Genomic DNA, 21,871 nt, shown 5'->3' with positions numbered 1-21,871 from the left:
TCAACTGAAATGATTTGCTTCTGAAATTACTAGGAAGGTGAGCTGCTTCTCAAAAAGGAAACTGTTACTCACTTCTATATCCTGGGACGCTGAGCCACAGGGAAGATGTTCCATAAATATTTGTTGCTATTGTTTTATTCTTCTTGAGCCTTACTTTAACTTTTATGACTAACCTTCGTTATTTCAATTTCTTTTGTCTTGTGAATCTGAATTCCTTAAGGGGAAGAAAGATATCCTACAGCTCCTATTTAAATCACATTCCTTAAGGGTCAAAAGACTCAGGACTCCAAGCATCATAGTTTTCATTAATTCCGTTTTCAAACTGGTTCATAGCAAGTCTTTAGGCATCAAGTACAAAATACTTCTTACCATAGACAAGTGCATACCATGTAAAATTCTGTATATGAAAATGAAACTTTTTAAGGAATGTGAGTCTCCCTCAAATTATCATGCCTAGAAAGGCACTTTTTTGATAGCAGTCACATCTCACTCCCGCTTGAGCTAAGTAATCACTTTGAAGCTGCGTGCTATATGGACTCTAGACTGCGTGTCACCACCAACAGTTCATTAGCTAATCTAACAGTGCTGGACACCATAGCTCATATCCTACAGTTCAATAATTTATATCCACTCATTAATCAATGTTATTTCTGTAAACCAATGAGAAGTCCTGAAAAACAACTTTTGTAATTGCCTACTCTCCTGACTCATCCTTTTTATCTTTAAAAACTTGAGCCTCTCCTTTGTTCTTGGAAGCACTTTCCAGCACTTCCCAGGCTGCAGTCCTCAACTCTGGCCCAAATAAACTCTCCATATTAATTTTGCCTCAATTTTTTTCTTTAGACGTGTATTTATAGCACAAAAACATACCAAAAAAAAAAATTCGTAACTCTTACCTCTTGGTTCGTTTTCTGACCTGGCTTCATATAGAAAATAAAAACTGTGTCAAAAGGACGACATGGCAAGAGATCCAGATACCCAATGTCATCAAAAAATCCAGGTATCGTGGAATCAAGTGCAATAAGGTGAGGAGGTAGACGACTATTTGCAGGTTCCTGCCACCAAAAGAAGAAAGGAGCAATTATTACCTATTTTCTTTCATTGTTATAATTATAAAAACAATACTTGCTCATGGTTTAATAAAAATAAAATTAAAAAATATAGAATGGTAGGAATAAACACAACCATAATCCTAAACTAAAGAAACTATTTAACATACTTCCTTTTAGTTCTTTTATTTGCCTCTTTTTAAGTTAAAGACAACTGAGATTATATTGTGTATATAATTTTTGGATCCTGTTTTCTCTATAATATTGTGCTTTCTAGAACTTACTTTTAATGTACTTTTTTTCTCATTCATTACTGGTGAAATGCAAAATGGTACAGCTACTTTGGAAGACAGTTTGGCAGTTTCTTACAAAGCCAAACACAGTCTTACCATGCAATGCAGCAACTGCACACCTTGGTATTTTCCCACAAACATCCACACAAAAGCCTGCACACAAATGTTTATAGCAGCTTTATTCATAATAACCAAAACGTGGAAGCAATCAAGATGTCTTTCAATAGATAAAGGGATAAATCAACTGCGGTACATCCATACAATGGAGTATTACTCAGCAATAAAAAGAAATAAACCACCAACCCAAAAAGACACATTAAATGCATACTGAATGAAGAAACCTTAAATGCATACTGATAAAAGTGAAAAAAGCCAGTGTGACAGGACTACATACTGTATGATTCCAACTATATGACATTCTGAAAAAGGTAAAACTATAGAGAAACAGTACAAAGACCAGTGGCTGCTAGGTGTTGAGTGAGGAGTGAAGAGGGAGGGATGAATAGGTGGAGTACAGGGGATTTTTAGGGCAGTAAAACTATTTGTACAACTGATGGTAGACACATGTCATTATACACTTGTCAAACCCCAGAGACCTGTACAGCACAGAGTGAACCCTATTGTAAATCACCGACTTCGGTTAGTAATGCACCAATACAGGTTCATCAGTCACAACAAATGCACCACATCAATGCAAGATGTTGATAACAGGGGAAACTGGGCTGTGGGGAAGGTGTATGACAGCTTTCTACCCTTTCTGCTCAATTGTTCTGAAAACCTAAATCTTCTCTAAAAAAATTAAGTCTACACATTTTTCAAAAATGCATTTTTGTTTTGTTTTCCTCTTAATCCCCTATCTTCTTTGAGATCTTGATCTTGCCAAACAAGGTTTTGCTAACCATAGTATATCTTTCAGGAAAGCATCCTCCAGAGAAAGCAAGAATGACTGTCTTTCACACTGGCAAGGATTGTGAGTCTAGCCTTCTAGTCAATTACATAACATTCCTAGCAAGGTCTAGGGCAATATTCTATAATAAAAGACATTAATATTTCTGCAGTCAAACATAAGTGTATTCACACTAAGTGACATAAAACTACAAACAGCCTCATGTCAATTCAGGTCCAATTTTGCCACTAAATGAATTTACTACAAATATATAAAAAATTTTCCAGTTTTCAGTTTTTACTTTGAAATCATGGAAAAGGAACTGTGGACCTGAAGCATGTTGCAATACACCTTGTAGATCAGAATGTCCCCATTCTTCTTTTTTTTTTAAAGTAAGGTATTTCCTCAGCTTGTTCTTCTGTGTGATCTTCTAATCCAGGAACATAACACATACATATTTTATATCTCTTAATAATTGTTAAAAGTTTCTTCCTCTAGGTCTTGTACATAGTTTGTTAAGGTAACTTTTGTCAATATCACAGCTGTAAATGGGGCATTTTTGCATTGTATTTTTAACTGAATATCATAGACATAATCATTAATTTTTGTACTTTTTTGTATGGCAACCTTAAGTCTCATTTATTTTAAATATTTTATTGATTTTCTTATGGTTGTCAAACTAGAAGTCATACTACCTACAAACTGTCTTCTCATTTCCAATGATTTTTACCTCTTAGTTTAACATTTCATTGACTTTCCTCATTTTTATACTGTACTGTAGTTATATAAGAATTTATCATCGCAGGAAGGTCCTCATGTCTTTATTTTGCAATTTCCTGCTAATCTATAATTATTTAAAACTAGAAAGTTTAAAAAACGTCACTGACTAAAAAATTCTCTTTGTTAAATAGTAGTCAAGGTAGATAACTTTTACCTCTGATTTTAACAAAAGATTCCTCTAGTTTGCTCCTGGGTTGTCATTAGAGGAATCTTTTAAAGTAAGAACCTACACTAGTAGTGCTGGCTTAGTTTGTTATTTTTTTAAGAATCAGAATATGATTCTAGTAAATACTGACTTACTGTTTCACTGACTGAACTGCTAATGGGACCAAATTATTTTCTTAATAGCTTTATTAATATTTCCTGGTAATTAATTGCTAAGTTCCTGGGATAAACCTTATTTGATCATGGAAAACAATTCACTTAACATGCTATTAATTCAGAACTAAGTCTGCTTAGCATTCCCTTTAATACTTTTGTACATACATTCATAAGTAAAACTGGTTTGTAGTTCTGTATGTATGAGCTGTCAGGTTTAAGTTATTAGAAATATTCTAAGGTTCATAAACCAGGTAACTTTATTTTTCCTATGTTCTCATACAGATGAGAAAGCATGATAATTATTTTCTTAAAAGCTTAAGTTTCAACTAGAACAGGTAACAGAAGTGGAAAACTATAATCTCAGAAACAAGGCTATTAGGGCCTTTCTTGTGTCCCTGAAGTCCATAGGAAGCATTAATTTTCTTCTAGTATATTTTTATTTACTGCTTCTACTCTGTTCAATTTTCTCCACTAGGAATATCACTAATGATTTGTAAGTTGTGTCTTTTTTCCTTGCCTTCCATATTTACCACTATGTTTCTTATAATTTTCCTCTCTCTGCTCTTTTATTCTGCATTTTAAGTTTTTATGTTCATATGCTGCATCAAACTCAATTTTCTACAAAAAAAATAAAAAATACAAAAAAAATTTTCCCGCTACATGCTGAAATACAAAATCAAACAGCAATGTCCCCATTACTTTCCTACAAAGCTAAATGGCCTATAACCAGGTAGTTCCTAGGCAGTAAGGGCAAGGGACAAGTTATGCAATAAGCAACTTCTTGCTTGGCAATCTTCAGTTGTACTTTTCAAAACAAACAGGACTTAGAATAAATTCCAAGTCCACCTCCAGACAAGTTATTTCACATATTTAAGCCTCTATGTCCACATCTATAAAACAGGAATTGCATCACTTGTCTTGTACATTTTTTTTCCCCAAGAGACAGGGTCTCACTCTGTCAACCAGGCTGGAGTGGAGTGGAGTGACCATAACTCACTGTAACCTCGAACTCTCAGGCTCAAGCAATCCTCTTGCCTCAGACTCCTGAGAAGCTAGTATTGCCACCACACCCAGCTAATTTTTAAAAACAATTTTTCATAGAGATGGGGGGGGTCTCGCTATGTTGCCCAGACTGGTCTCGAACTCCTGGCCTCATGTGATCCTCCTGCCTTGGGCTCCCGAAGTGTTGGGATTATAGGCATAAGCCACCGCACCTGGCTGTAAAATTGTTTTAAGGCTAATGGAATTAAGAATAATAGCAATATTTATCTTATAGGCTGGCTTACTTTGTGCTAAGTACTATACCAAGTATCTTCTACGAGTTAACACATTTAATCTTCACACGATCAATGAGATGGATACTTTTATCATCCTCACTTTATAGATGATGAAGAACTAAGACAAGATGAGAAACTCACCAAAGACCACATAGCTGGCAAGCAGTGATTCCAGGACATAAAGCCAGACAGTTTGATCTTACAAACTGGACAACATAAGAAGTGCTTGACTTACAAATACTACAGTATTAACTTCATTCTTTTCTAAAAGTGGCATGAAAGAGCAAAGTTAATTGTAGCTTATATTTTTAGTAATAATGCTTACTAGGGGAAGATTTTTAACATTCTTCTTCTAATTATCTATAGATTTCATTTATCTGTGTAATATGGGTACTGTGTTATCTAGGAAAATTCAGAGTTAGATGTATCATCAAACCAGTCCCCTCAGACAGAACTCTGAATGCATTCATGGGGTGACCTGTCCTGGAGCACAAACTATAACCTACAGCAGCACAGAATTTCATTTCTTTGTATGCAGGCTAAAATTTTAACCAGTTTTTTTTTTTTTTTTTAATTCGCTTCTATCCTCATAAAAATATTTTAGCTATTGTCAGCTGAATGTTAACTTGTGAATATATTTATTCATAAAAGTTCATGAAAATTACCTTCAGTGCTTCTAAGGACAAAAATCCAAAGTGTGAGAGAAAAAGGCGGGCTGTTTGGAATTCCTGGGCAGGAGGCGGGGGCTTGCAATCCGTAACTGGGTCAGGAAAACTTCTCTTCTGCAATTCCTCCTCACTCTGTTGCTCAAGGTGTATTTCATAAGCAATCTGCTGGGCCATGCCACTCCTTAATTTTTCGTGTCTCTCTTCTAACTGTAATAAACCAAATATTTCATTTTTTGAAACTATTATCAAACTAGTAAGGCCAATCTTAAGTGTTTTTGTTTTGTTTTTTTTGTTTTTTTTTTGAGACTGGGCTCTCTCTATGTTGACCAAGCTGGTCTTGAACTCCTGGGCTCAAGTGATCCTCCTGCCTTAGGCTCCCAAAGTGCTGGGATTACAGGCATGAGCCCCACTGCACCTAGCTAAGTCAATCTTAATTTTAAAATGAAAATAAAGCTACAAGCAACAAAGAAAATGAAGATAATTTTCAGTGATCAACATTGTGATTCAGTTCAATGTAGAGTATGCCATTAAGCAAACATGGTTCAAGGTTAAAACAAACGCCAAAAAAACTTCCCTATACCTTCAACAATTGCTCCTTCATGTTTTCACTGTAAATGAAAACATTCAGTCTCTGGTTCCCTTCAAATAGGCAAGAAAGGGGGCAGAGTTGTCGCTCTCACCCCTCGCTTGCAGATCACTGTCCATCTTCACCCTGACGTGCTCCCTGTGTTTAATTCCTCATCTGTATGGATGACATGACTGTACTCTTAGAGACTTCTCCCACCTTTCCTTCTGATCAATCCTTGTTTAAAGTTCCATCCCCGGGTGAGTAACGATCCTTCTAACAACCTGGCTCAGAATTCTACAAGCTCCTCAACCTTCACAATTTTGGCCATCCATGAAAACAAACTTGAACCTGATATGTGCCCTGCTTTCCAGGGCTGTAAGTCTGAAATTCCCTCTCCAATCATAAGCCCCCTTGTGCAACTCCTATCCCTTCACTCCCTGAGCTCGTGCTCCACTATTGCTGTGGGGCACTCAATCCCTCCCCCTGCTTTCCCACTCCATTAGCATCCTTCTGGCTTTATCTGCTTCCCAACTAAACTGAAGCCCCCACATTTAACAGCTAAATACCCTCTCCTTAAGCACATTAAATGGCTGTGTTGAACCTCCTTCCAAATTTCCACACCTGTCAATCTCCACACCAGTCAAATTCTTTACTTATGCTTCCAGATCCCAAGGACTTTTGAAGAAAGTCAGCAGAGTGAGTTAAATAACTTCACTATAGATAATGCTACTTAACCTCATCTGCACTGCCTGGCAATTCTTAAGAACTGTCTGGGATCCCCTATTACACTGCCAAGAACCAGGATTAAAATTTTCATAAACTTCTTCAATTTCCCTCCTTTCCTCTCTAAATGTCTCTGAACCTTCACCTACTCTCTCCTTCTGTCTTAGAAGCATCTCTTTTCTAGACTAGACTCTTGACCCTACTGCCTCTATTACTTGTAAGTCCCACTGCCCATCTTACAGTGTTAGCCAGACTCCTCTCTACTGGTTTCTTCCTTTCAATCTATAAGCATGTTCATAATCCTCACATCCTTGAATGTAAAAAAGTATTTAAAAACTAGCCTTTTCTGGCCGGGTGCGATGGCTTACACCTGTAATTCTCAGCACTTTGAGGGGAGGCAAAGGAGGGTGGATCACCTGAGGTCAGGAGTTCGAGACCGGCTCGGCCAACATGGTGAAATCCCGTCTCTACTAAAAATACAAAAATTGGCCAGGCGTGGTGGCATGCGCCTGTAATCACAGCTACTTGGGAGGTTGAGGTAGGAGAATCACTTGAACCCGGGAGGCGGAGATTGCAGTGAGCTAAGAATGCACAACTGTACTCTAGTCTGGGCAACAAGAGCGAAACTCCATCTCAGGAAAAAAAAAAAAAATCAGCCTTTTCTTTCCTTAACGAGGCCATTTCCTTAAGCTATAGTATTACCCATTCTGTACCCTTGCCTTTACTGTTAACAGTGTAGTTTCTATTCACTGCCTGTCCCTCAATACATTCACTCCCCAGCCCTTTGAATTATCCCTCCTACTGTACACACCTGTTCTCAAAGGTCACCTAAATTTCATGCCAAAATTCAGGGGACTTTTTCTATTCCTTCTTCTCCCTGGTCTCTCCAGCATTGGAGAGTGTAGCCCTTCCTCCATTCCTGCTCTTCTGTTCTCTCATGTCCTGACATACTTCTGTCCCCGACTTCTTAAAATTCTTCTCCCTTGACCTAAGAGACAGTTATCTTAATTAACTCTCTAAATTAATCCAAAGCCAAATAAATTTTTCCCATCTTCCCAAACCTATCCTCTTCCTAATGTCTGTATTTCTGTAAATGGCACTGATATCTCTTTGTCACTCAAGCTCAAAATCTGAAATTCTTTGGCTCTTTTCCTTCCCTCACCAATTCAAGACTGCTTGGATCTACCTCCACAATACATTTTATATATTAAAATTCCATATGAGTGAAATAGTCCTTCCTTTCTTATAAAGACTTAGATTCTCATAATAGTCTCTGAACTGGTCTTCCTTTTCCAAATAACTCTACTACCAGAGTCTGATCATGTCACTACAGTACTGAAACCTACCACGAACAGCCAGGCAGCCCAGCAACACCTCTAAGAGATATGCAGTTCCTTTCGATCAGCCACAATCTATATTCGTCTTAAACATGGCAACCTCCTGGATGATGGAGGCCCATGTCATCTTAAAAATCATCTCCAACAACACTAAAAGCATTGTCTTGACCAAGGAAGTCGTAAGAATGTTTCTATTCATCCCCTTGACAACAGCTAAAAATAATGTACTTACTTCTTCAGTGACTATTTCATGCAAATCTGGAATGCTGAGATCTGCTTTCACAAAAGGAATCTTGTCCACCTCTTCAGGAAATGGCCGATGTTTCACAGAATATTTAAATCCAACGTCATTTTTAGGAACTGGGCGAGGTTCAGGTACAAAAAGCTGTTAAAACAAGTAACATTATGTTTATTACACAGGGTCCAATACCCATCTGTAATGACATGTATTTCCCTCGTCTCTCAGATGCCTGTGTTTCCCTAGGATTACATGTCACAAAAACTCACTCAGAACCTGCAAATGCTACAGATAACAGCAAAGGGAAGCAGCCTGTGCCCCTGTGTACTCTATTTTTCTAAAAATATTCATCGATTTCTTATAGATCTCATGACTGACATATGGGCTGTGGACCTCTACTGCTGCAGGCCTGAATCTCCCACATTCAGTGGTTATCCAATGGGTATAGCATTTTGGAGCTTTAAGACTCAAACTCTCTTCCCCAGGGGCTCTCACATCATTCAATATAATTAAAGACAAGTTTGGCTTCACTGGGCATCTCTAGAAAGTGATTTTAACAAGAATCTTAATATGGCTTAATTGAGAGTATGGGCACCAAATCTAGGTCTTCATAGCTCCAAATCCATGCTTTAATATGTATATGGGTACATGGTGAACCCTAAACAAATTTTAGCTCCTTTCCTGGTCCCCTTCCTCTTCAGTCTTCAATGCTAACTTACTGGCTTACAGAGTTGCTGACAGAATGTGCTCTGTACTGCCCCCTCCAAAAAAATGGAGGACTGGGTGATAAACACATCACATCTAACAGAGACATCTAAGATATTAAATGATTTTAGGCACATGCTCCAATTTTGTGGTGTCTCTCAAATGCTAGTGAAATATTAAGTCACATTTAAAATTTTTTTTAATCACATTTTTTTTTATTATGATACTTTAAGTTTTAGGGTACATGTGCACAATGTGCAGGTTAGTTAAATATGTATACATGTGACATGCTGGTGCGCTGCACCCACTAACTCGTCATCTAGCATTAGGTATATCTCCCATTGCTATCCCTCCCCACTCCCCCTACCCGACAACAGGCCCCAGAGTGTGATGTTCCCCCTCCTGTGTCCATGTGTTCCCACTGTTCAATTCCCACCTATGAGTGAGAATATGCGGTGTTTGGTTTTTTGTTCTTGCGATAGTTTACTGAGAATGATGATTTCCAATTTCATCCATGTCCCTACAAAGGACATGAACTCATCATTTTTTATGGCTGCATAGTATTCCATGGTGTATATGTGCCACATTTTCTTAATCCAGTCTATCATTGTTGGACACTTTAAATTTTTAATAGCAGAAATAAAAGCTTACAATGTTATAAATGAAAAGAGCAGTATACAAAATGACTCAAATTCTATTCAAGTGTTATTGTGTATGAAAAGAAAAAAAAGGGAAGGAAATCCAATAAAATATTAGCAGTGGTTATATTCCTCTGGATAGTGAGTAAAGGTGATTTAAAATTTCTTCGTTATCTGAATTTTTCCAACTTCTCAAGTATCATTCACATAATTACAAATGTAATAAAATAAACTGCACCCCAAAAGATTTCATTAAATTATACACAGCATACATATGTGTGTGTGTGTATATATGTATGTGTGTGTGTGTGTGTATATATATATATATATATATATTTTTTTTTTTTTTTTTAAATTAGGCTGGGTGTGACAGCTCACATCTGTAATCCTAACACTTTGGGAAGCTGAGGTGGGAAGATCACTTGAAGACAGAAGTTTGGGATCAGCCTGGGCAACAAAGCAAGACCCTATCTCTACAAAAAAATTTTAAAAATGAGCTGGGTGCCATGGCATGTGCCTACAGTCTCAGCTACTCAGGAGGATGAGGCAAGAGGATCACTGGAGCCCAGGAGTTTGAGGCTGCAGTGAGCTATGATTACACCACTGCACTCCAGTCTGGGCAACAGAACAAGACCCTGACTCTTTATAAAAAAAATAAAATTTATACAATATATTACCAATTATTATATAAGAACAAATCATATAAAACAATTTCAAACTAAGTCCTGTTGCTGGACAAATCAAAAGTCCCACCAAATTTTTTTCACGTATGGTATATATCTGACTTTTATTACATGTAAAATTACATGGAAAAAACTGGGGCCATTGTCCACAACAGCAATTACTCCTAAGCAGATGTCAGCATCACCTGGAAAGCTTTTTGAAAAGACACCTGCATTGAACATGTCTTTAAAGAGTAATTGAGTACATATGGAATTCTAGGTTCCTAGATGATTCTGGTATGAACCCACTGACTGAGAATCTGGCTAGGGATCAAAAATATTTATTTGATCTGTGTCTTCTGTTGGAATGTTACCTAACCTTTAAATTACAAAACACACACACACTTCCCTGTAACTTCTGATGAATACCTTCTGATTTGCTTTTGCTCCTCTGGGTAAAAGACAAAGCTGTTGTGCCCAAGCAAGTCTTCCAGACATTCCCCGGACCAGCACAGTGACAGAGGGGAAAAAATCATCTAGAATAAAATATGTATATAAAAGTTTTAATTTCAGACAACAACCATTTAAAATAAACTTATCAACTGCAGAGCTTCTCATAATCAAAGGCCCAACAGTGTTTCCTAAGCTTTGATCTTTTGTGTACCACTTCTGTGGTTTCTGCTATACCCGTACCCGTGTACTGTAAGTACTATTACTTTGTATCAACCACTCTTGTGCATCTATAAATGGAAAATCATGAATTTTGGCATGTACTAATTATATAATTTTAAAGCACATGCTTAAAAATACATAAAATAATGTTCACTAATGTATCAACTAAGATCATCTCACATACCTCCAATGGTACATGTACACATTTGTGGGAAACACTGTCCTAGTAAATACTCTTAACCTCCCAATGTTGGGAACAACTTAAGTGTAGAAAGATAGACTGGGTGTTTGCAGTGTTAGTGTTATATCTGCCCACGCCTTTGTGTACCACTGCCCACCACAGGCAGGCACTGTTCCATCTCAGCAGAAGTTCAGGGACATGATGGGGGTGTTAAAAAAAACTCAGGATGGACTTCCCGAGTGACCCAGATCCTTTTTTTTATTCTTCCGTCTCAGATATGGGAGTCAAACGCCTTCAAACTTCTCTATAATTTCTTATTATTACAATAAACTATTAAAATGTCCTTGTAAATCTATACAATTCCAATTGCTTGTATTTTTGGTACACTTCCTATGCAATGAAATTATTTGGAATGAAAGTAGGAGAGTCTTTAAAAAGCTGGAAAAAGGCCAGGAAGCCTGAAGGGGACACTGGGATTTTGCAGACTCCTCAGCAGATGGCTTGGAGTAGGAGGCTGGAGGAATCATGAACAGGCACAGGCTAGGAAAGAAAGCCAAGCAAGCTCCATGTCTAGGGTAGAGAAGGATGAGATGCCTGTAGAAAAGACTTGGGAGTAGCACTTCTGAAGTTAGACAATAATAAAAGGCACCATTCCATTTCACATTAATGTCACCGCATCTCACCACAACACAACAGAAGTTTATGATGGTATTCTTTTCATCTCAAACTGCAGGGAAATGTCTCACTTTCACTTCATGGATTTATGAGCTCTTACTCATATAATCAACAAAACTGGCACAGAACTCTTCACCTTTACAAAGGCAAGAAGGCAAATCTTTAATCACTGAGCAAATCCTATCACTGTGCGACAATAATAATAGAAAGGGACAATACAGGGTTTAGAAAATCTGGGCTCTAGTCCCAAGTAACCCTGGGCAAGTCATATACCCTCTGTGAGCCTGAGTTTTTTCACTCATAACTAAGGGAATTGTATACCAGGTGACTCCATGGGTCACTTTATACCCACAGATTCTGTAACCTTCACTTTCCTTCCCCTTCCCAGCAATAAGGGTCTGAGAACATGCTTCTTTTACATACTGGCTGATGCCAATTACCATCAGAAAAAAAAAATGTACTTGTGGATAGTTTGGGTCGCAGTGATAATCACATATTGTGAGATGGCTTATAACTGAGGGGGAGGGAAAGGAGGAAAACAGTGCATGTTGTGTTAATGGAAAATCACTGAAGGATTTTCAGTAGGGCACTGGCATGGTCATTTGTGGTTGAAGATGAATACTATGGTGGCAGCAAGTAGGATGAAAGTAGGGAAAACACATGTTAGAACTGGCAAGGGGTTTAGGGGTTGAGGGAATCAGAGTAGGTAGGAAACAGCTGTAATAATCTAGGTGAGAAATAATAAGGACCTGCACTTGGATGTATTGGAAAAATACAGAGGAAAGGAAAAATTCAAGGGTCCCTGGGAAGATGGAAACTTAGAAACTAATTATATAAGTGAGTAACAGGAAGGGGCAGGTAAAGATAACTCCTCAAGTTTCTAGCCTGTGTAGGTAGCACCAACAATTGATACAGAACATGAGGAGTGAGAGGGAGGGGAGCAGAGGGGCAGGATCCGAAGTTCAAGGGGGAAGAAAAAGTGACAAAGATAAACAACACAATGGAACCCACTAAAACACCACCTTTTATAAAACTACAGAGCTAGTTCAGATGCACATCAAGAGCCTTTAAAAGACTCTATGTAATACGTATATTCTATTTTTTTGCCCCCCTATTTTTCAGGTGCTATTGTCCCACAGCTAGAAATCTTTCTGACCTACTTAGAATCTGTAGGCTGTCCTTCCCTGATCCTGGAAACAGCTTCATGGTACTGGTAACACTGATTAAGCAGTAGAGAAGGCTCAAAGTACTATAAACTTACTCTGCTCATTTCCAAGAGGTTGTTCCAGCATTGCCAGGATGACACTGTTATCCAAGACAAAGTACCGGAAACTATGCTTGTTTATGGTTGGCAGCCTGGAGTATTTAATCAAAGTGGTCTCATTCACAAGACTACAAGGAGAGGCAGGACCACTAGGTGAAGGAAATGCGCCGAGCAACTGCATAATGCTATGGAAAATGGAAAAGATAACAGTTAATTCCCAAAGCAAAATCTTCAGTTTACCTTGTGCATCAATGTGTCCCCTTCCACTCTTCTGAATTTTAATTGACCACAGCCATGCTTCTTGACAGGTCAGATTTACTCCTTGTGGTGAATGCCATGGCATGCTGTCCAGACTCTCCCCTCCAAGATTAAAAAGCCCATTACCCCAGATGCATACCTGTATGTCTTTATTTCAGAGACATTTAATCTGCCTTTCCAGTCTGGTCAATATCCGGAAGAGAAAATGCAGTTAGGCTGGTATAATTTGATCTTAGTGACCTACTCCCTTACCAGCAACCTATCTGACATCTTAGAATCTTGCATGGAACAGAGCAAGCTCATATTCCATATGCTTTGTGACAACCGTCTCTATCCCATTTTAGAAAACCAAAGCCATATTTTCTCATTATTGATCTCCTGGTGTTTAAAAGCCGTATTTTCTCATTATTGATCTCCTGGTGTTTCTCCTATTTTCTGCAAACCATTAGAGGCCTGAACTTAATGCCAAGTTCTCCTGGTCCCTGAAGTTCTGAGACAGTCTTCGTTTTAGGAGGAGAGGAAATGGAAGAAAAACAATCTGTTGAGCAATGTTGCTCTCCATTGTTAGAGAGCTTTAGGTTCAAACCTTAGAGTGAAAGAGGAGAGGCCATTCAAGCTGAGAGTTGAGATGACAAATGTGGTGCTGTAGAATACTGGTCTTCCCATTGAGATGCATATGAAGGGCCAGATGATATTAGAACCACAAGATAAAATCTTCATTTTAATTTTAAGATATTTTCTTTCTGTGCTACAGTTCCTTCATTATAAAATGGGAATAATGGTACCTATCTGATAGGATTGTTATAATATTATGTGATATAGTATCATAATATCACAACAATTCACATAATATCCTAACAATAGGTACCACTATTATTCCCATATACCATTATTATTCCCATTTCATATTATATGAAATAACATTTCATATAATATCATGAACTTGTAGCTAAATTTAAAAATCCCTGTGGACCTGAAGGAAGTGCTCTGATGATGTGCTTTGCGAGTCTATCTGTTCAATATTTTTATCAAGGTATTTAGAACACACAGGATATGCTCATTAAATGTCCAGGTGACCAAAAGCTGAGCTGCAGAGATAATATACCATAGAAAGAGTTGAGATCCAAAAGAATCTTAAAGACTAAAAATAATGAGGTAAATCTTAGATGAAGAAATTTCAGGTTTAAATGTAAAGTTCTGTGCATTACTTTCAAACACTCCCAAACAAGTCAGGATGAGAAAAACACATGAAAGGTAAACGTGTGAAAAAAAACTCAAGGATTTTAGTTGACTTAATGCAAATCATCAAGTTCTCAAAAATGCAATGCAGTCCGAGTACATTTTAATGAAAATGTAGTATTATATAGAGTTTAAAGACCATCAAATCATATCTAGAATACTGTACTCAGCTGGGTGCAGAAGGCTCACACCTGTAATCCCAGCACTTTGGGAGGCCGAGGCGGGAGGTCTGCTTGAGCTCAGGAGTTTGAGACCAGCCTGGGCAACACAAGGAAATCTCATCTCTATTTCTTTAAAAAAATACAGCTGCATATGGTGGCTCACGCCTGTAATCCCAGCACTTTGGGAGGCCGAGGTGGATGGATCACCTGAGGTCAGGAGTTCAAGACCAGCTTGGCCAACATGGCAAAACTCCGTCTCTACTAAAAATACAAAAATTAGCAGGGTGTGGTGGCACGTGCCTGTAGTCCCAGGTACTCGGGAAGCTGAGGCAGGAGAATTGCTTGACTCTGGGAGGCGGCAGTTGCAGTGAGTCAAGATCATGCCATTGCACTCCAGCCTGGGTGACAGGGCGAGACTCCGTCTCAAGAAAAAAATACAAAATAATAGAGTATTATACTCTGTAAACCACCTGTAAGAGGCTCATAGTCAAATCTATGCCAGTTGAGAATAACCAGGATGATAAAGGTACTTGAATCTTTGTAATATTAAAAAAAAAAAAAACTGAAGGTAACAGCAGAAATGAACCAGAGAGAACATGAAGACTGCTTCTGGATACTGCTACTGCCTGGACAAAAAGGATTTAACGATCAAATGCATGAATTAGAACCAACGCATAGAAGTGGGAGAGATTTTAGCTCAATGTAAAGTATCAAGTTTTTAACAATTAAAATGAAATGGGCAAACTTGGGGGTTAGAAAATCTCCAAATTAGAGGCTAAATAATTTGGTACACATGTCTTAAAGGTGACAGGCAAAGGGACTGTTGAAATGACTTCCAAGAGCCCTAATCCTGAATTTGTATTAGTGTACACAGAGAGGAAAAAAACCTAACCAGCTAATCTGCACTCCATAATTTTCTACTACGTGTTCAGCACTGTGTTGGCAAAGAGGTAAATGTGCTCCCCAGACTGGGAAGACAACACTAGCACGGATCACATGTAACCAGGTACAATCATGACAGTATAACTCCATGCCGTGCAGCAGGGTCAGACAGAATGAGCATGGAAGTACAGAAAAGAGTCATCTTCAGAAGCAGAATAACCAAAGGCCCCATGGAGGTAGCTAGATTTGCTATAAGCACTGAACAGCGGAGGATGTAGCCAAATGAAGAAAAAAGAGGTCCTGAAACCCAGGGGAAGAGCATAAGCAGGTATAAGCATGGCCAGTTCATAGCCACAGTGCTCTGTCAGGCCTGACAACGGCAAAACAGACAAGTTGCAAAGCAGTGGTGGAAAAGATCAGATGGTGCCCTTGAAAACCAGATTGAGGAGTTTAGACAACAAGGAAGGAAACAGATCTACTCAAGGTTTTCAATCATTCAAGCAGCAGGATCAAAATTGTGCTTAAGGATGATGAGTTTTGCAATAGAATACAAAATGAACAAGAAGAGCTAAGAGATCGAAAATAGGGCAATTGGGCAAGAAGTGAGGAGGGCCTGGACTAGGATGCTATCCAGGTTGGAGGGGATGGAGGAAATACTTTACAAAAATAAAGTCTGTTTAACTCAGTCACTGGCTCATGTACATGGGGAATGACAGAAAGATAAATCAGAGAAACAGCCAAAGTTCTGTGTTTGCATAACTGGCAAACAGCAATGATACTAACATAAAGCAGCAATTGTGAGAGAACAGAGAAATCTGGTTAGAGACACGTTTCATGATGACAGTTAAGACTGAAAACTGGAGATACCATTTGTCGAGCTGCTAGCAGAGACAAGACAGCTGAAGCGAAACAGATGAGCCATGTAGCTTACTGGTGAGGTTGAGAAGAAGCATCCCAAGACTCTACTCACCCTGAGCACATATCCAATCCTCACTGCTAGCCATGCACTCAAAGAACACCCCATCCAGGCTAGGATGGAGCAAGCTTATTTTTGTATAATGAAGAGTTTCTAGTGAGAAATGTCCCCTCCTTTCTCTCCATATCCTTCTTACTCTTTAAGACATGCATCAAGTTTTAGTTCTATGACACTTTTTTTTTTCTGAGATGGAATCTCACTCTGTCGCCAGGATGGTGTGATCTCGGCTCACTGCAACCTCCGTGTCCTGGATTCAAGCGATTCTCCTGCCTCAGCCTCCTGAGTAGCTGGGACTACATGTGTGCGCCATCACACTCAGCTAATTTTTGTATTTTTAGTAGAGGCGGGGTTTCACCATGCTGGCCAGGAGGTCTCGATCTCTTGACCCTGTGATCCACCCGCCTCGGCCTCCCAAAGTGCAGCCACCGCGCCCAGCCCTATGACACTTTTAAGGGTACCCTGGCCCACACATGGTCTTCTTTCTGAACTTATATTACTTCTAGTATTCATCATCAGCATAAGCACATGCTTCAGTAGCTGTATTCACATTTTTTTTTTAATTTTCTAGCTATTAGCCAAACCTCCATCAAGTCACCGAAAGTCCAGCATTTGCATAGTGAGCAGGACTAAATGACAGAAAGCATTCTTCTAAAAATTCACTGAATGACTTAAGCCCACAGGAATAGAAACAAATCCAACTTCATTGTGCATGTCCCAAGCAAGCAACAGGCCACTGAACTCACAGAAGATGCTGGGATCTTGGTAAGGGCTGACTTACACACGAATTTTCAAGCGGTTTTGCCTGCTACTTTACTAAGACCAAGATGCCCCAGCCCACACTAACTTGCCACTCCTCCTTTCTGCTTTTACATTTTCTGAGCCTTCATCTGCACATATCCTTTCATAAGCCCCATCTTTCCACGTGTACTATGGTTCCACCTAATTTCCACTAACTGTTCCATTCAGTCCACAAATGTGGCTAAGCTGCCTTCCTTCCCTCTTTCCAGTATGCTCGCTTACAAGCCAAACAAAAACTCTCTCAACTTTCTCTGCTACTCTTTTTCAAGGTACCAAACTCCCTGTCTTTACCACTTTACTACACCAAAATTCTCAAAACAGCAGTCTTGGTGCCTTTTTACCCACCCTGTACTCTGGCTTGCAGCTCAAACTTGACCCATCCTCCCAGAGTCAGGTCCAGTGTCATTTTCCCCAAGAATGTTACTCTGACTTCCCCTTATCTGGAAGTATTCATTTTCTCCTTTCAACTTCCCAGCATTTTATTTATACCTCTTTTGCAGCACTTATTTTCCACCTAATATTATAGCTATTTGTGTTCATATTTTATCTTCCCTACCAGACAAGATGGTAGACGTAGTGGTGACTAAATCAGACTTATCTTTAAGATCCTATTCTCAGTTGTTAAGAGAGTTCATAAATCTTGGTTGAATGAACCTATACTATGTAATATAAATGGTATAGCAGAGAATACAGACCACTGAGCTGGAAAGCAGATCTAACAGTGTAACCACAGAGAGACAGACACCATCTCTGGACTTAGCTATCAAAGTGAGGGGGTACAGTAAGTCTAGCTCTAACACAGTATTACTTGAATTAACATCAAACGGTATAGAAAAAGGACTCAAACTCTCAACCCCAAGTTCCTAGTTTCTTTTGGTCTAAAAAACACGTAAAAAAAAAAAAGAGATTTTCTTCCCATTTTATTTCTGGAGAAAAAGTATTCTAAAGGGGCTGCATCACGCAATGCTGAACAATCAGGAAGGAAATGAAACAACATGGATTACTGCTAACCCCATCTAATTCCTAGGCACAATCCCTGTGCGGTCACTTCCATACCATGTTAGGGTGGCTTCAGCAGCATCCTTTACCCTCATAGATGCAGGGTTTGGCTCCTTATCTCCTTTGTACTTGACCTCTTGCTCATTGTTCTTGGACTTACTTCCTGAGATACCCAGTTCCACAATCTCCAGTACTTCCTTAAGGCAGTCCTAAAAGCAGGAAAGGCAGATCAATTTTTGGAACACACCTTTCTCATGAGAAGACAAGGAAATCCATCCAAATGCTAACAGTGGTTGCGTTTTGGTGGAAGGGCTCCAGTTTCTTGGTAATTTCTTTAATGGATATATATTAACTTCATAGTAATATAATAAACTTTACACCCCCACCCCCCAATTTCTCGTTAAAGAACTAAATTTTGGTGTTTAGAGTGTTAGATAAATAAATTCAATTCAACTTTCTTGTAAAATTACTGAAGACTATAAATCACAAAAGCACAAATCAAAGAGATTAAATAGTAATTCAGTTAAGCTTGGGATAGTGTAACCACAGAGAGACAGACACCATCTCTGGACTTAGCTATCAAAGGAGGGGGATGGTTTAAGACATATTATAATATCCAAAGGAAATCTTGTCATTGACATTTTTAAGTAATTTCTGGTATTACAACTTCAGAAGCCATAATGAAAATGACTAAGATTTAATCAACAATATTATTCCTTAAACTACATAAAGGTTTCTATAAATATCCAATGATCTCTCCTTTGATTTGCACTGTGAATTCCTTATAACACCTGCTTCCCTATAAGGAAGACATTACACAGAACAATGGTAGGGAACATGGACTAGTTATCTGCATCCACTTGAGAATGAAGAAATGAGTATGGAGTAACTTTTTCGATAGAAGCAACCTTTATAGATGAGCTGTGCTCTAGGTTTGCAGCCTGGCAATCATCTGCCCTTCTTTGTTTGGTGAAGGGTGACCAAAGTGCCTACTAGCTATCTCCAGGCTACCATCCTTTCAAGAAAGAACAATCTTGATAGCTCAGATAAATTAGCCAAGGTCTCATCTTTCTAAACAATTTCTCTATGAGTTAATTTGCAACCAAATATAAGCAAAATGACAGTTTTCAAGTTGTACCCAAAAGGACAAGTGTTCCACTGTAATCTAACAAGTATTTTCAGTTTAAAGTGTGCAATACTGTATTTAAATTTAGATATTCTCTTTCAAAAGGCATTTTGCTAGCATACATTTTTGTTTTTACTTAATGGTTTAAAATAAAATTAACTCACCTTTTCATCAAGCATATCAGGGTGCTCTGTCAGCCAGACACAGAGACACTGAAAAGCTGCCACTATCATGGAGTGCAGATCCCTGGAGTGTAAAGGAGCTGGCCGACTACACTGATACACAATGTAGGTGCACACAGAACTGATGGCTCGCTTCCGGTCTCCTGAGTCAACCATCACTTTTACCTGAGCATATTCATTTGGAGAACAAAAACAATCAGCCAGGAATTACTGTACCAATTTCAAAGCATTTGCACTGAAGCTTGACCTATTTGACAATGTCATACACTACAGGAAGCCTTGCTTTTTTATATTATTTATATACAGGAACAGATTATTTCAGATGTATTGTAATACTCCACAAAAAATAGTGGCATTTTTCAAGTGCTCAAACAGTATTTCATTTTAGCATAGTTTTTCATGCCCTAAAACCCAAACCCATTGGGTATACCTGTTCATCATTCCCAGAGACTGAAAGAACATGGGCACATTTTTAAACCCCTAACCCAACCTCACAGTGATGCACTAGGCTCTGCAGAAAGTTCTGTGCAGCTGCTCAGAGGCATAATTGTCATAAATTGCCCAATATTTCAAGTATACAACTGGTCAATTCTGACATAAGTATGCACCTGTGAACTATCACCACAATCAACAGCGGATGTATCTATCACCTCCAAATCTCTTCATGCACCTTTGTAATCCTTCCTCCCACTCCTCTTTGCCCCTCTCCCTAAGCAACTGCTGATCTGCTGTCACGATAGATTAGCTTGCATTTTCTAGAGTTTAAATAAATAAAGTCATATAAAGATCATACAATGTGTACTTTTTTTGGTCTGGTTTCTTTCACTCAGCATAGTTATTTTCAGACTTAGCTACACTTTTGGGTGTATCAATTGTTCATTCATTTCTATTGCTGAATAGTAGTCCACTGCATGGATATACCACAATTTATCTAGTTACTTATTAATGGACATTGGGTTGTTTCCAGCTTCTGGAAATTATAAATACAGCTGCTATAAACATTCATGTACAAGGTATTTATATCGATAAATGTTCTCTTATCTCCTAGGAGTGGAATTATTGGGTCATATGTAGGTGTATGCTTACCTTTTTAAGGAACAGCCAAGCTGTTTTCCAAAATGGTGGTTCCATTTAACATTCTCGTCAATAGTTCCTCCACATCCTCACCAACATTTGGTATGACCAGTCTTTTATATTTCAGCCATTCTAATAGATTTGCAGTGGTATCTCATCATGGTTTTAATTGAATTTCCCTAATAATTAATGATATTGAGTATTTTTTTCATGTGCTTATTTGTCATCTGTATATCATCTCTGATAAAACATCTATTCAAATCTTTTGCCCAATTTTTAATTGGGTTGTTTGTTGTATTATTAAGGGCTTTTGTTGTTGCGTTTTGTCGTCTTAAAAGATTTTATTAAAGGTCTTTACGAGGCAACATCCAGACTCCAGATCCAGCTGCCAAGGAGACCCTATTACACAGTTGGGGCTGGGTAGAGCATGGCTTCCTAACCATCTGTCCTGAGATGGGCATGGCGAATAGTATCTCATCTTTAGGGTCTACAGTGCTCACGTGGTCAGGCAGGGGATTCTTAAGGCCAATCTTACCACTTGGGCCCAGGACGCATGAGCTTCACTCTGATGCCCAGCACACCCTGTCTTAGCAGCACATGGTGGATGGCAGTATCAATGCAGTAGTTAACAAGGTCTCTGCTGTGGATCATCAGATCACACACAGAAGTTCATGAATTCAGTTCTCTGTCCTTAGAGTTTCCCTGACACCATGACCTCGTAGCTCTTGCCCCACTCTCCATAATGAACCACAGCACACTACAGAAGGCTCTCCTCACAGCAAACCCTAATAGTAGTTTACAGCACAGACTCTGTCTGGGCAATGGCATAGAGAATTATTTTAGGCCACCTTTTCAGCATAAAGTTTTCCCTGCCCTCAAGGAAGCCAAACCTCTTCTGAACTATGTCAGCCAATTCACAGATCCGGTGGTTCTTTTCACCAAGAACACTCTGCATCCTGGAGGCTAAGGTAGTGATTTCTATCCTGGTTGGCATAACTTGGACCTCAGCTCCAGAGTAGTCACCTTCTGCAAGCTTCTGAGTGAAGAATTCGCTCAGTTTATTTCTGAAGATGCTATCAAACTTCCTCTTCTTAGAAATTTTCACCACCATATTGCTGCTGTGCACCACCAAAAGGAAAGGCTATTATTGAGTTCTGAGAGTTCTTTATGTAATCTGAATACAAATCTTTCATCAAATATATGCTTTGTAAACATTTCCTCCCAGCCTGTGATCTGTCA

The 21,871-nt window shown here is 38.8% G+C and overlaps 1 protein-coding gene across 17 annotated transcripts in view; it reads right to left on the bottom strand.

Moving 5' to 3' along the window:
- RALGAPB (Ral GTPase activating protein non-catalytic subunit beta) overlaps nucleotides 1-21,871 on the bottom strand; it is a 105,781-nt gene that overhangs the window by 19,368 nt on the left and 64,542 nt on the right. For all 17 annotated transcript variants that reach the window (XM_514640.8, XM_054674426.2, XM_009437235.5 and 14 more), the window contains 7 exons: nucleotides 19,541-19,723; nucleotides 18,308-18,459; nucleotides 12,935-13,122; nucleotides 10,575-10,681; nucleotides 8,135-8,287; nucleotides 5,272-5,481; nucleotides 897-1,055 (listed from right to left, as the gene is read on the bottom strand). In XM_514640.8, the coding sequence (XP_514640.4) occupies nucleotides 897-1,055; nucleotides 5,272-5,481; nucleotides 8,135-8,287; nucleotides 10,575-10,681; nucleotides 12,935-13,122; nucleotides 18,308-18,459; nucleotides 19,541-19,723 (1,152 nt within the window). The remainder of the gene's footprint in view (nucleotides 1-896; nucleotides 1,056-5,271; nucleotides 5,482-8,134; nucleotides 8,288-10,574; nucleotides 10,682-12,934; nucleotides 13,123-18,307; nucleotides 18,460-19,540; nucleotides 19,724-21,871) is intronic.

This window comes from Pan troglodytes, chromosome 21, assembly GCF_028858775.2.
Source record: "Pan troglodytes isolate AG18354 chromosome 21, NHGRI_mPanTro3-v2.0_pri, whole genome shotgun sequence".
Lineage (NCBI taxonomy): Eukaryota > Metazoa > Chordata > Mammalia > Primates > Hominidae > Pan > Pan troglodytes.
This window is presented reverse-complemented; position numbering and strand designations above follow the sequence as displayed.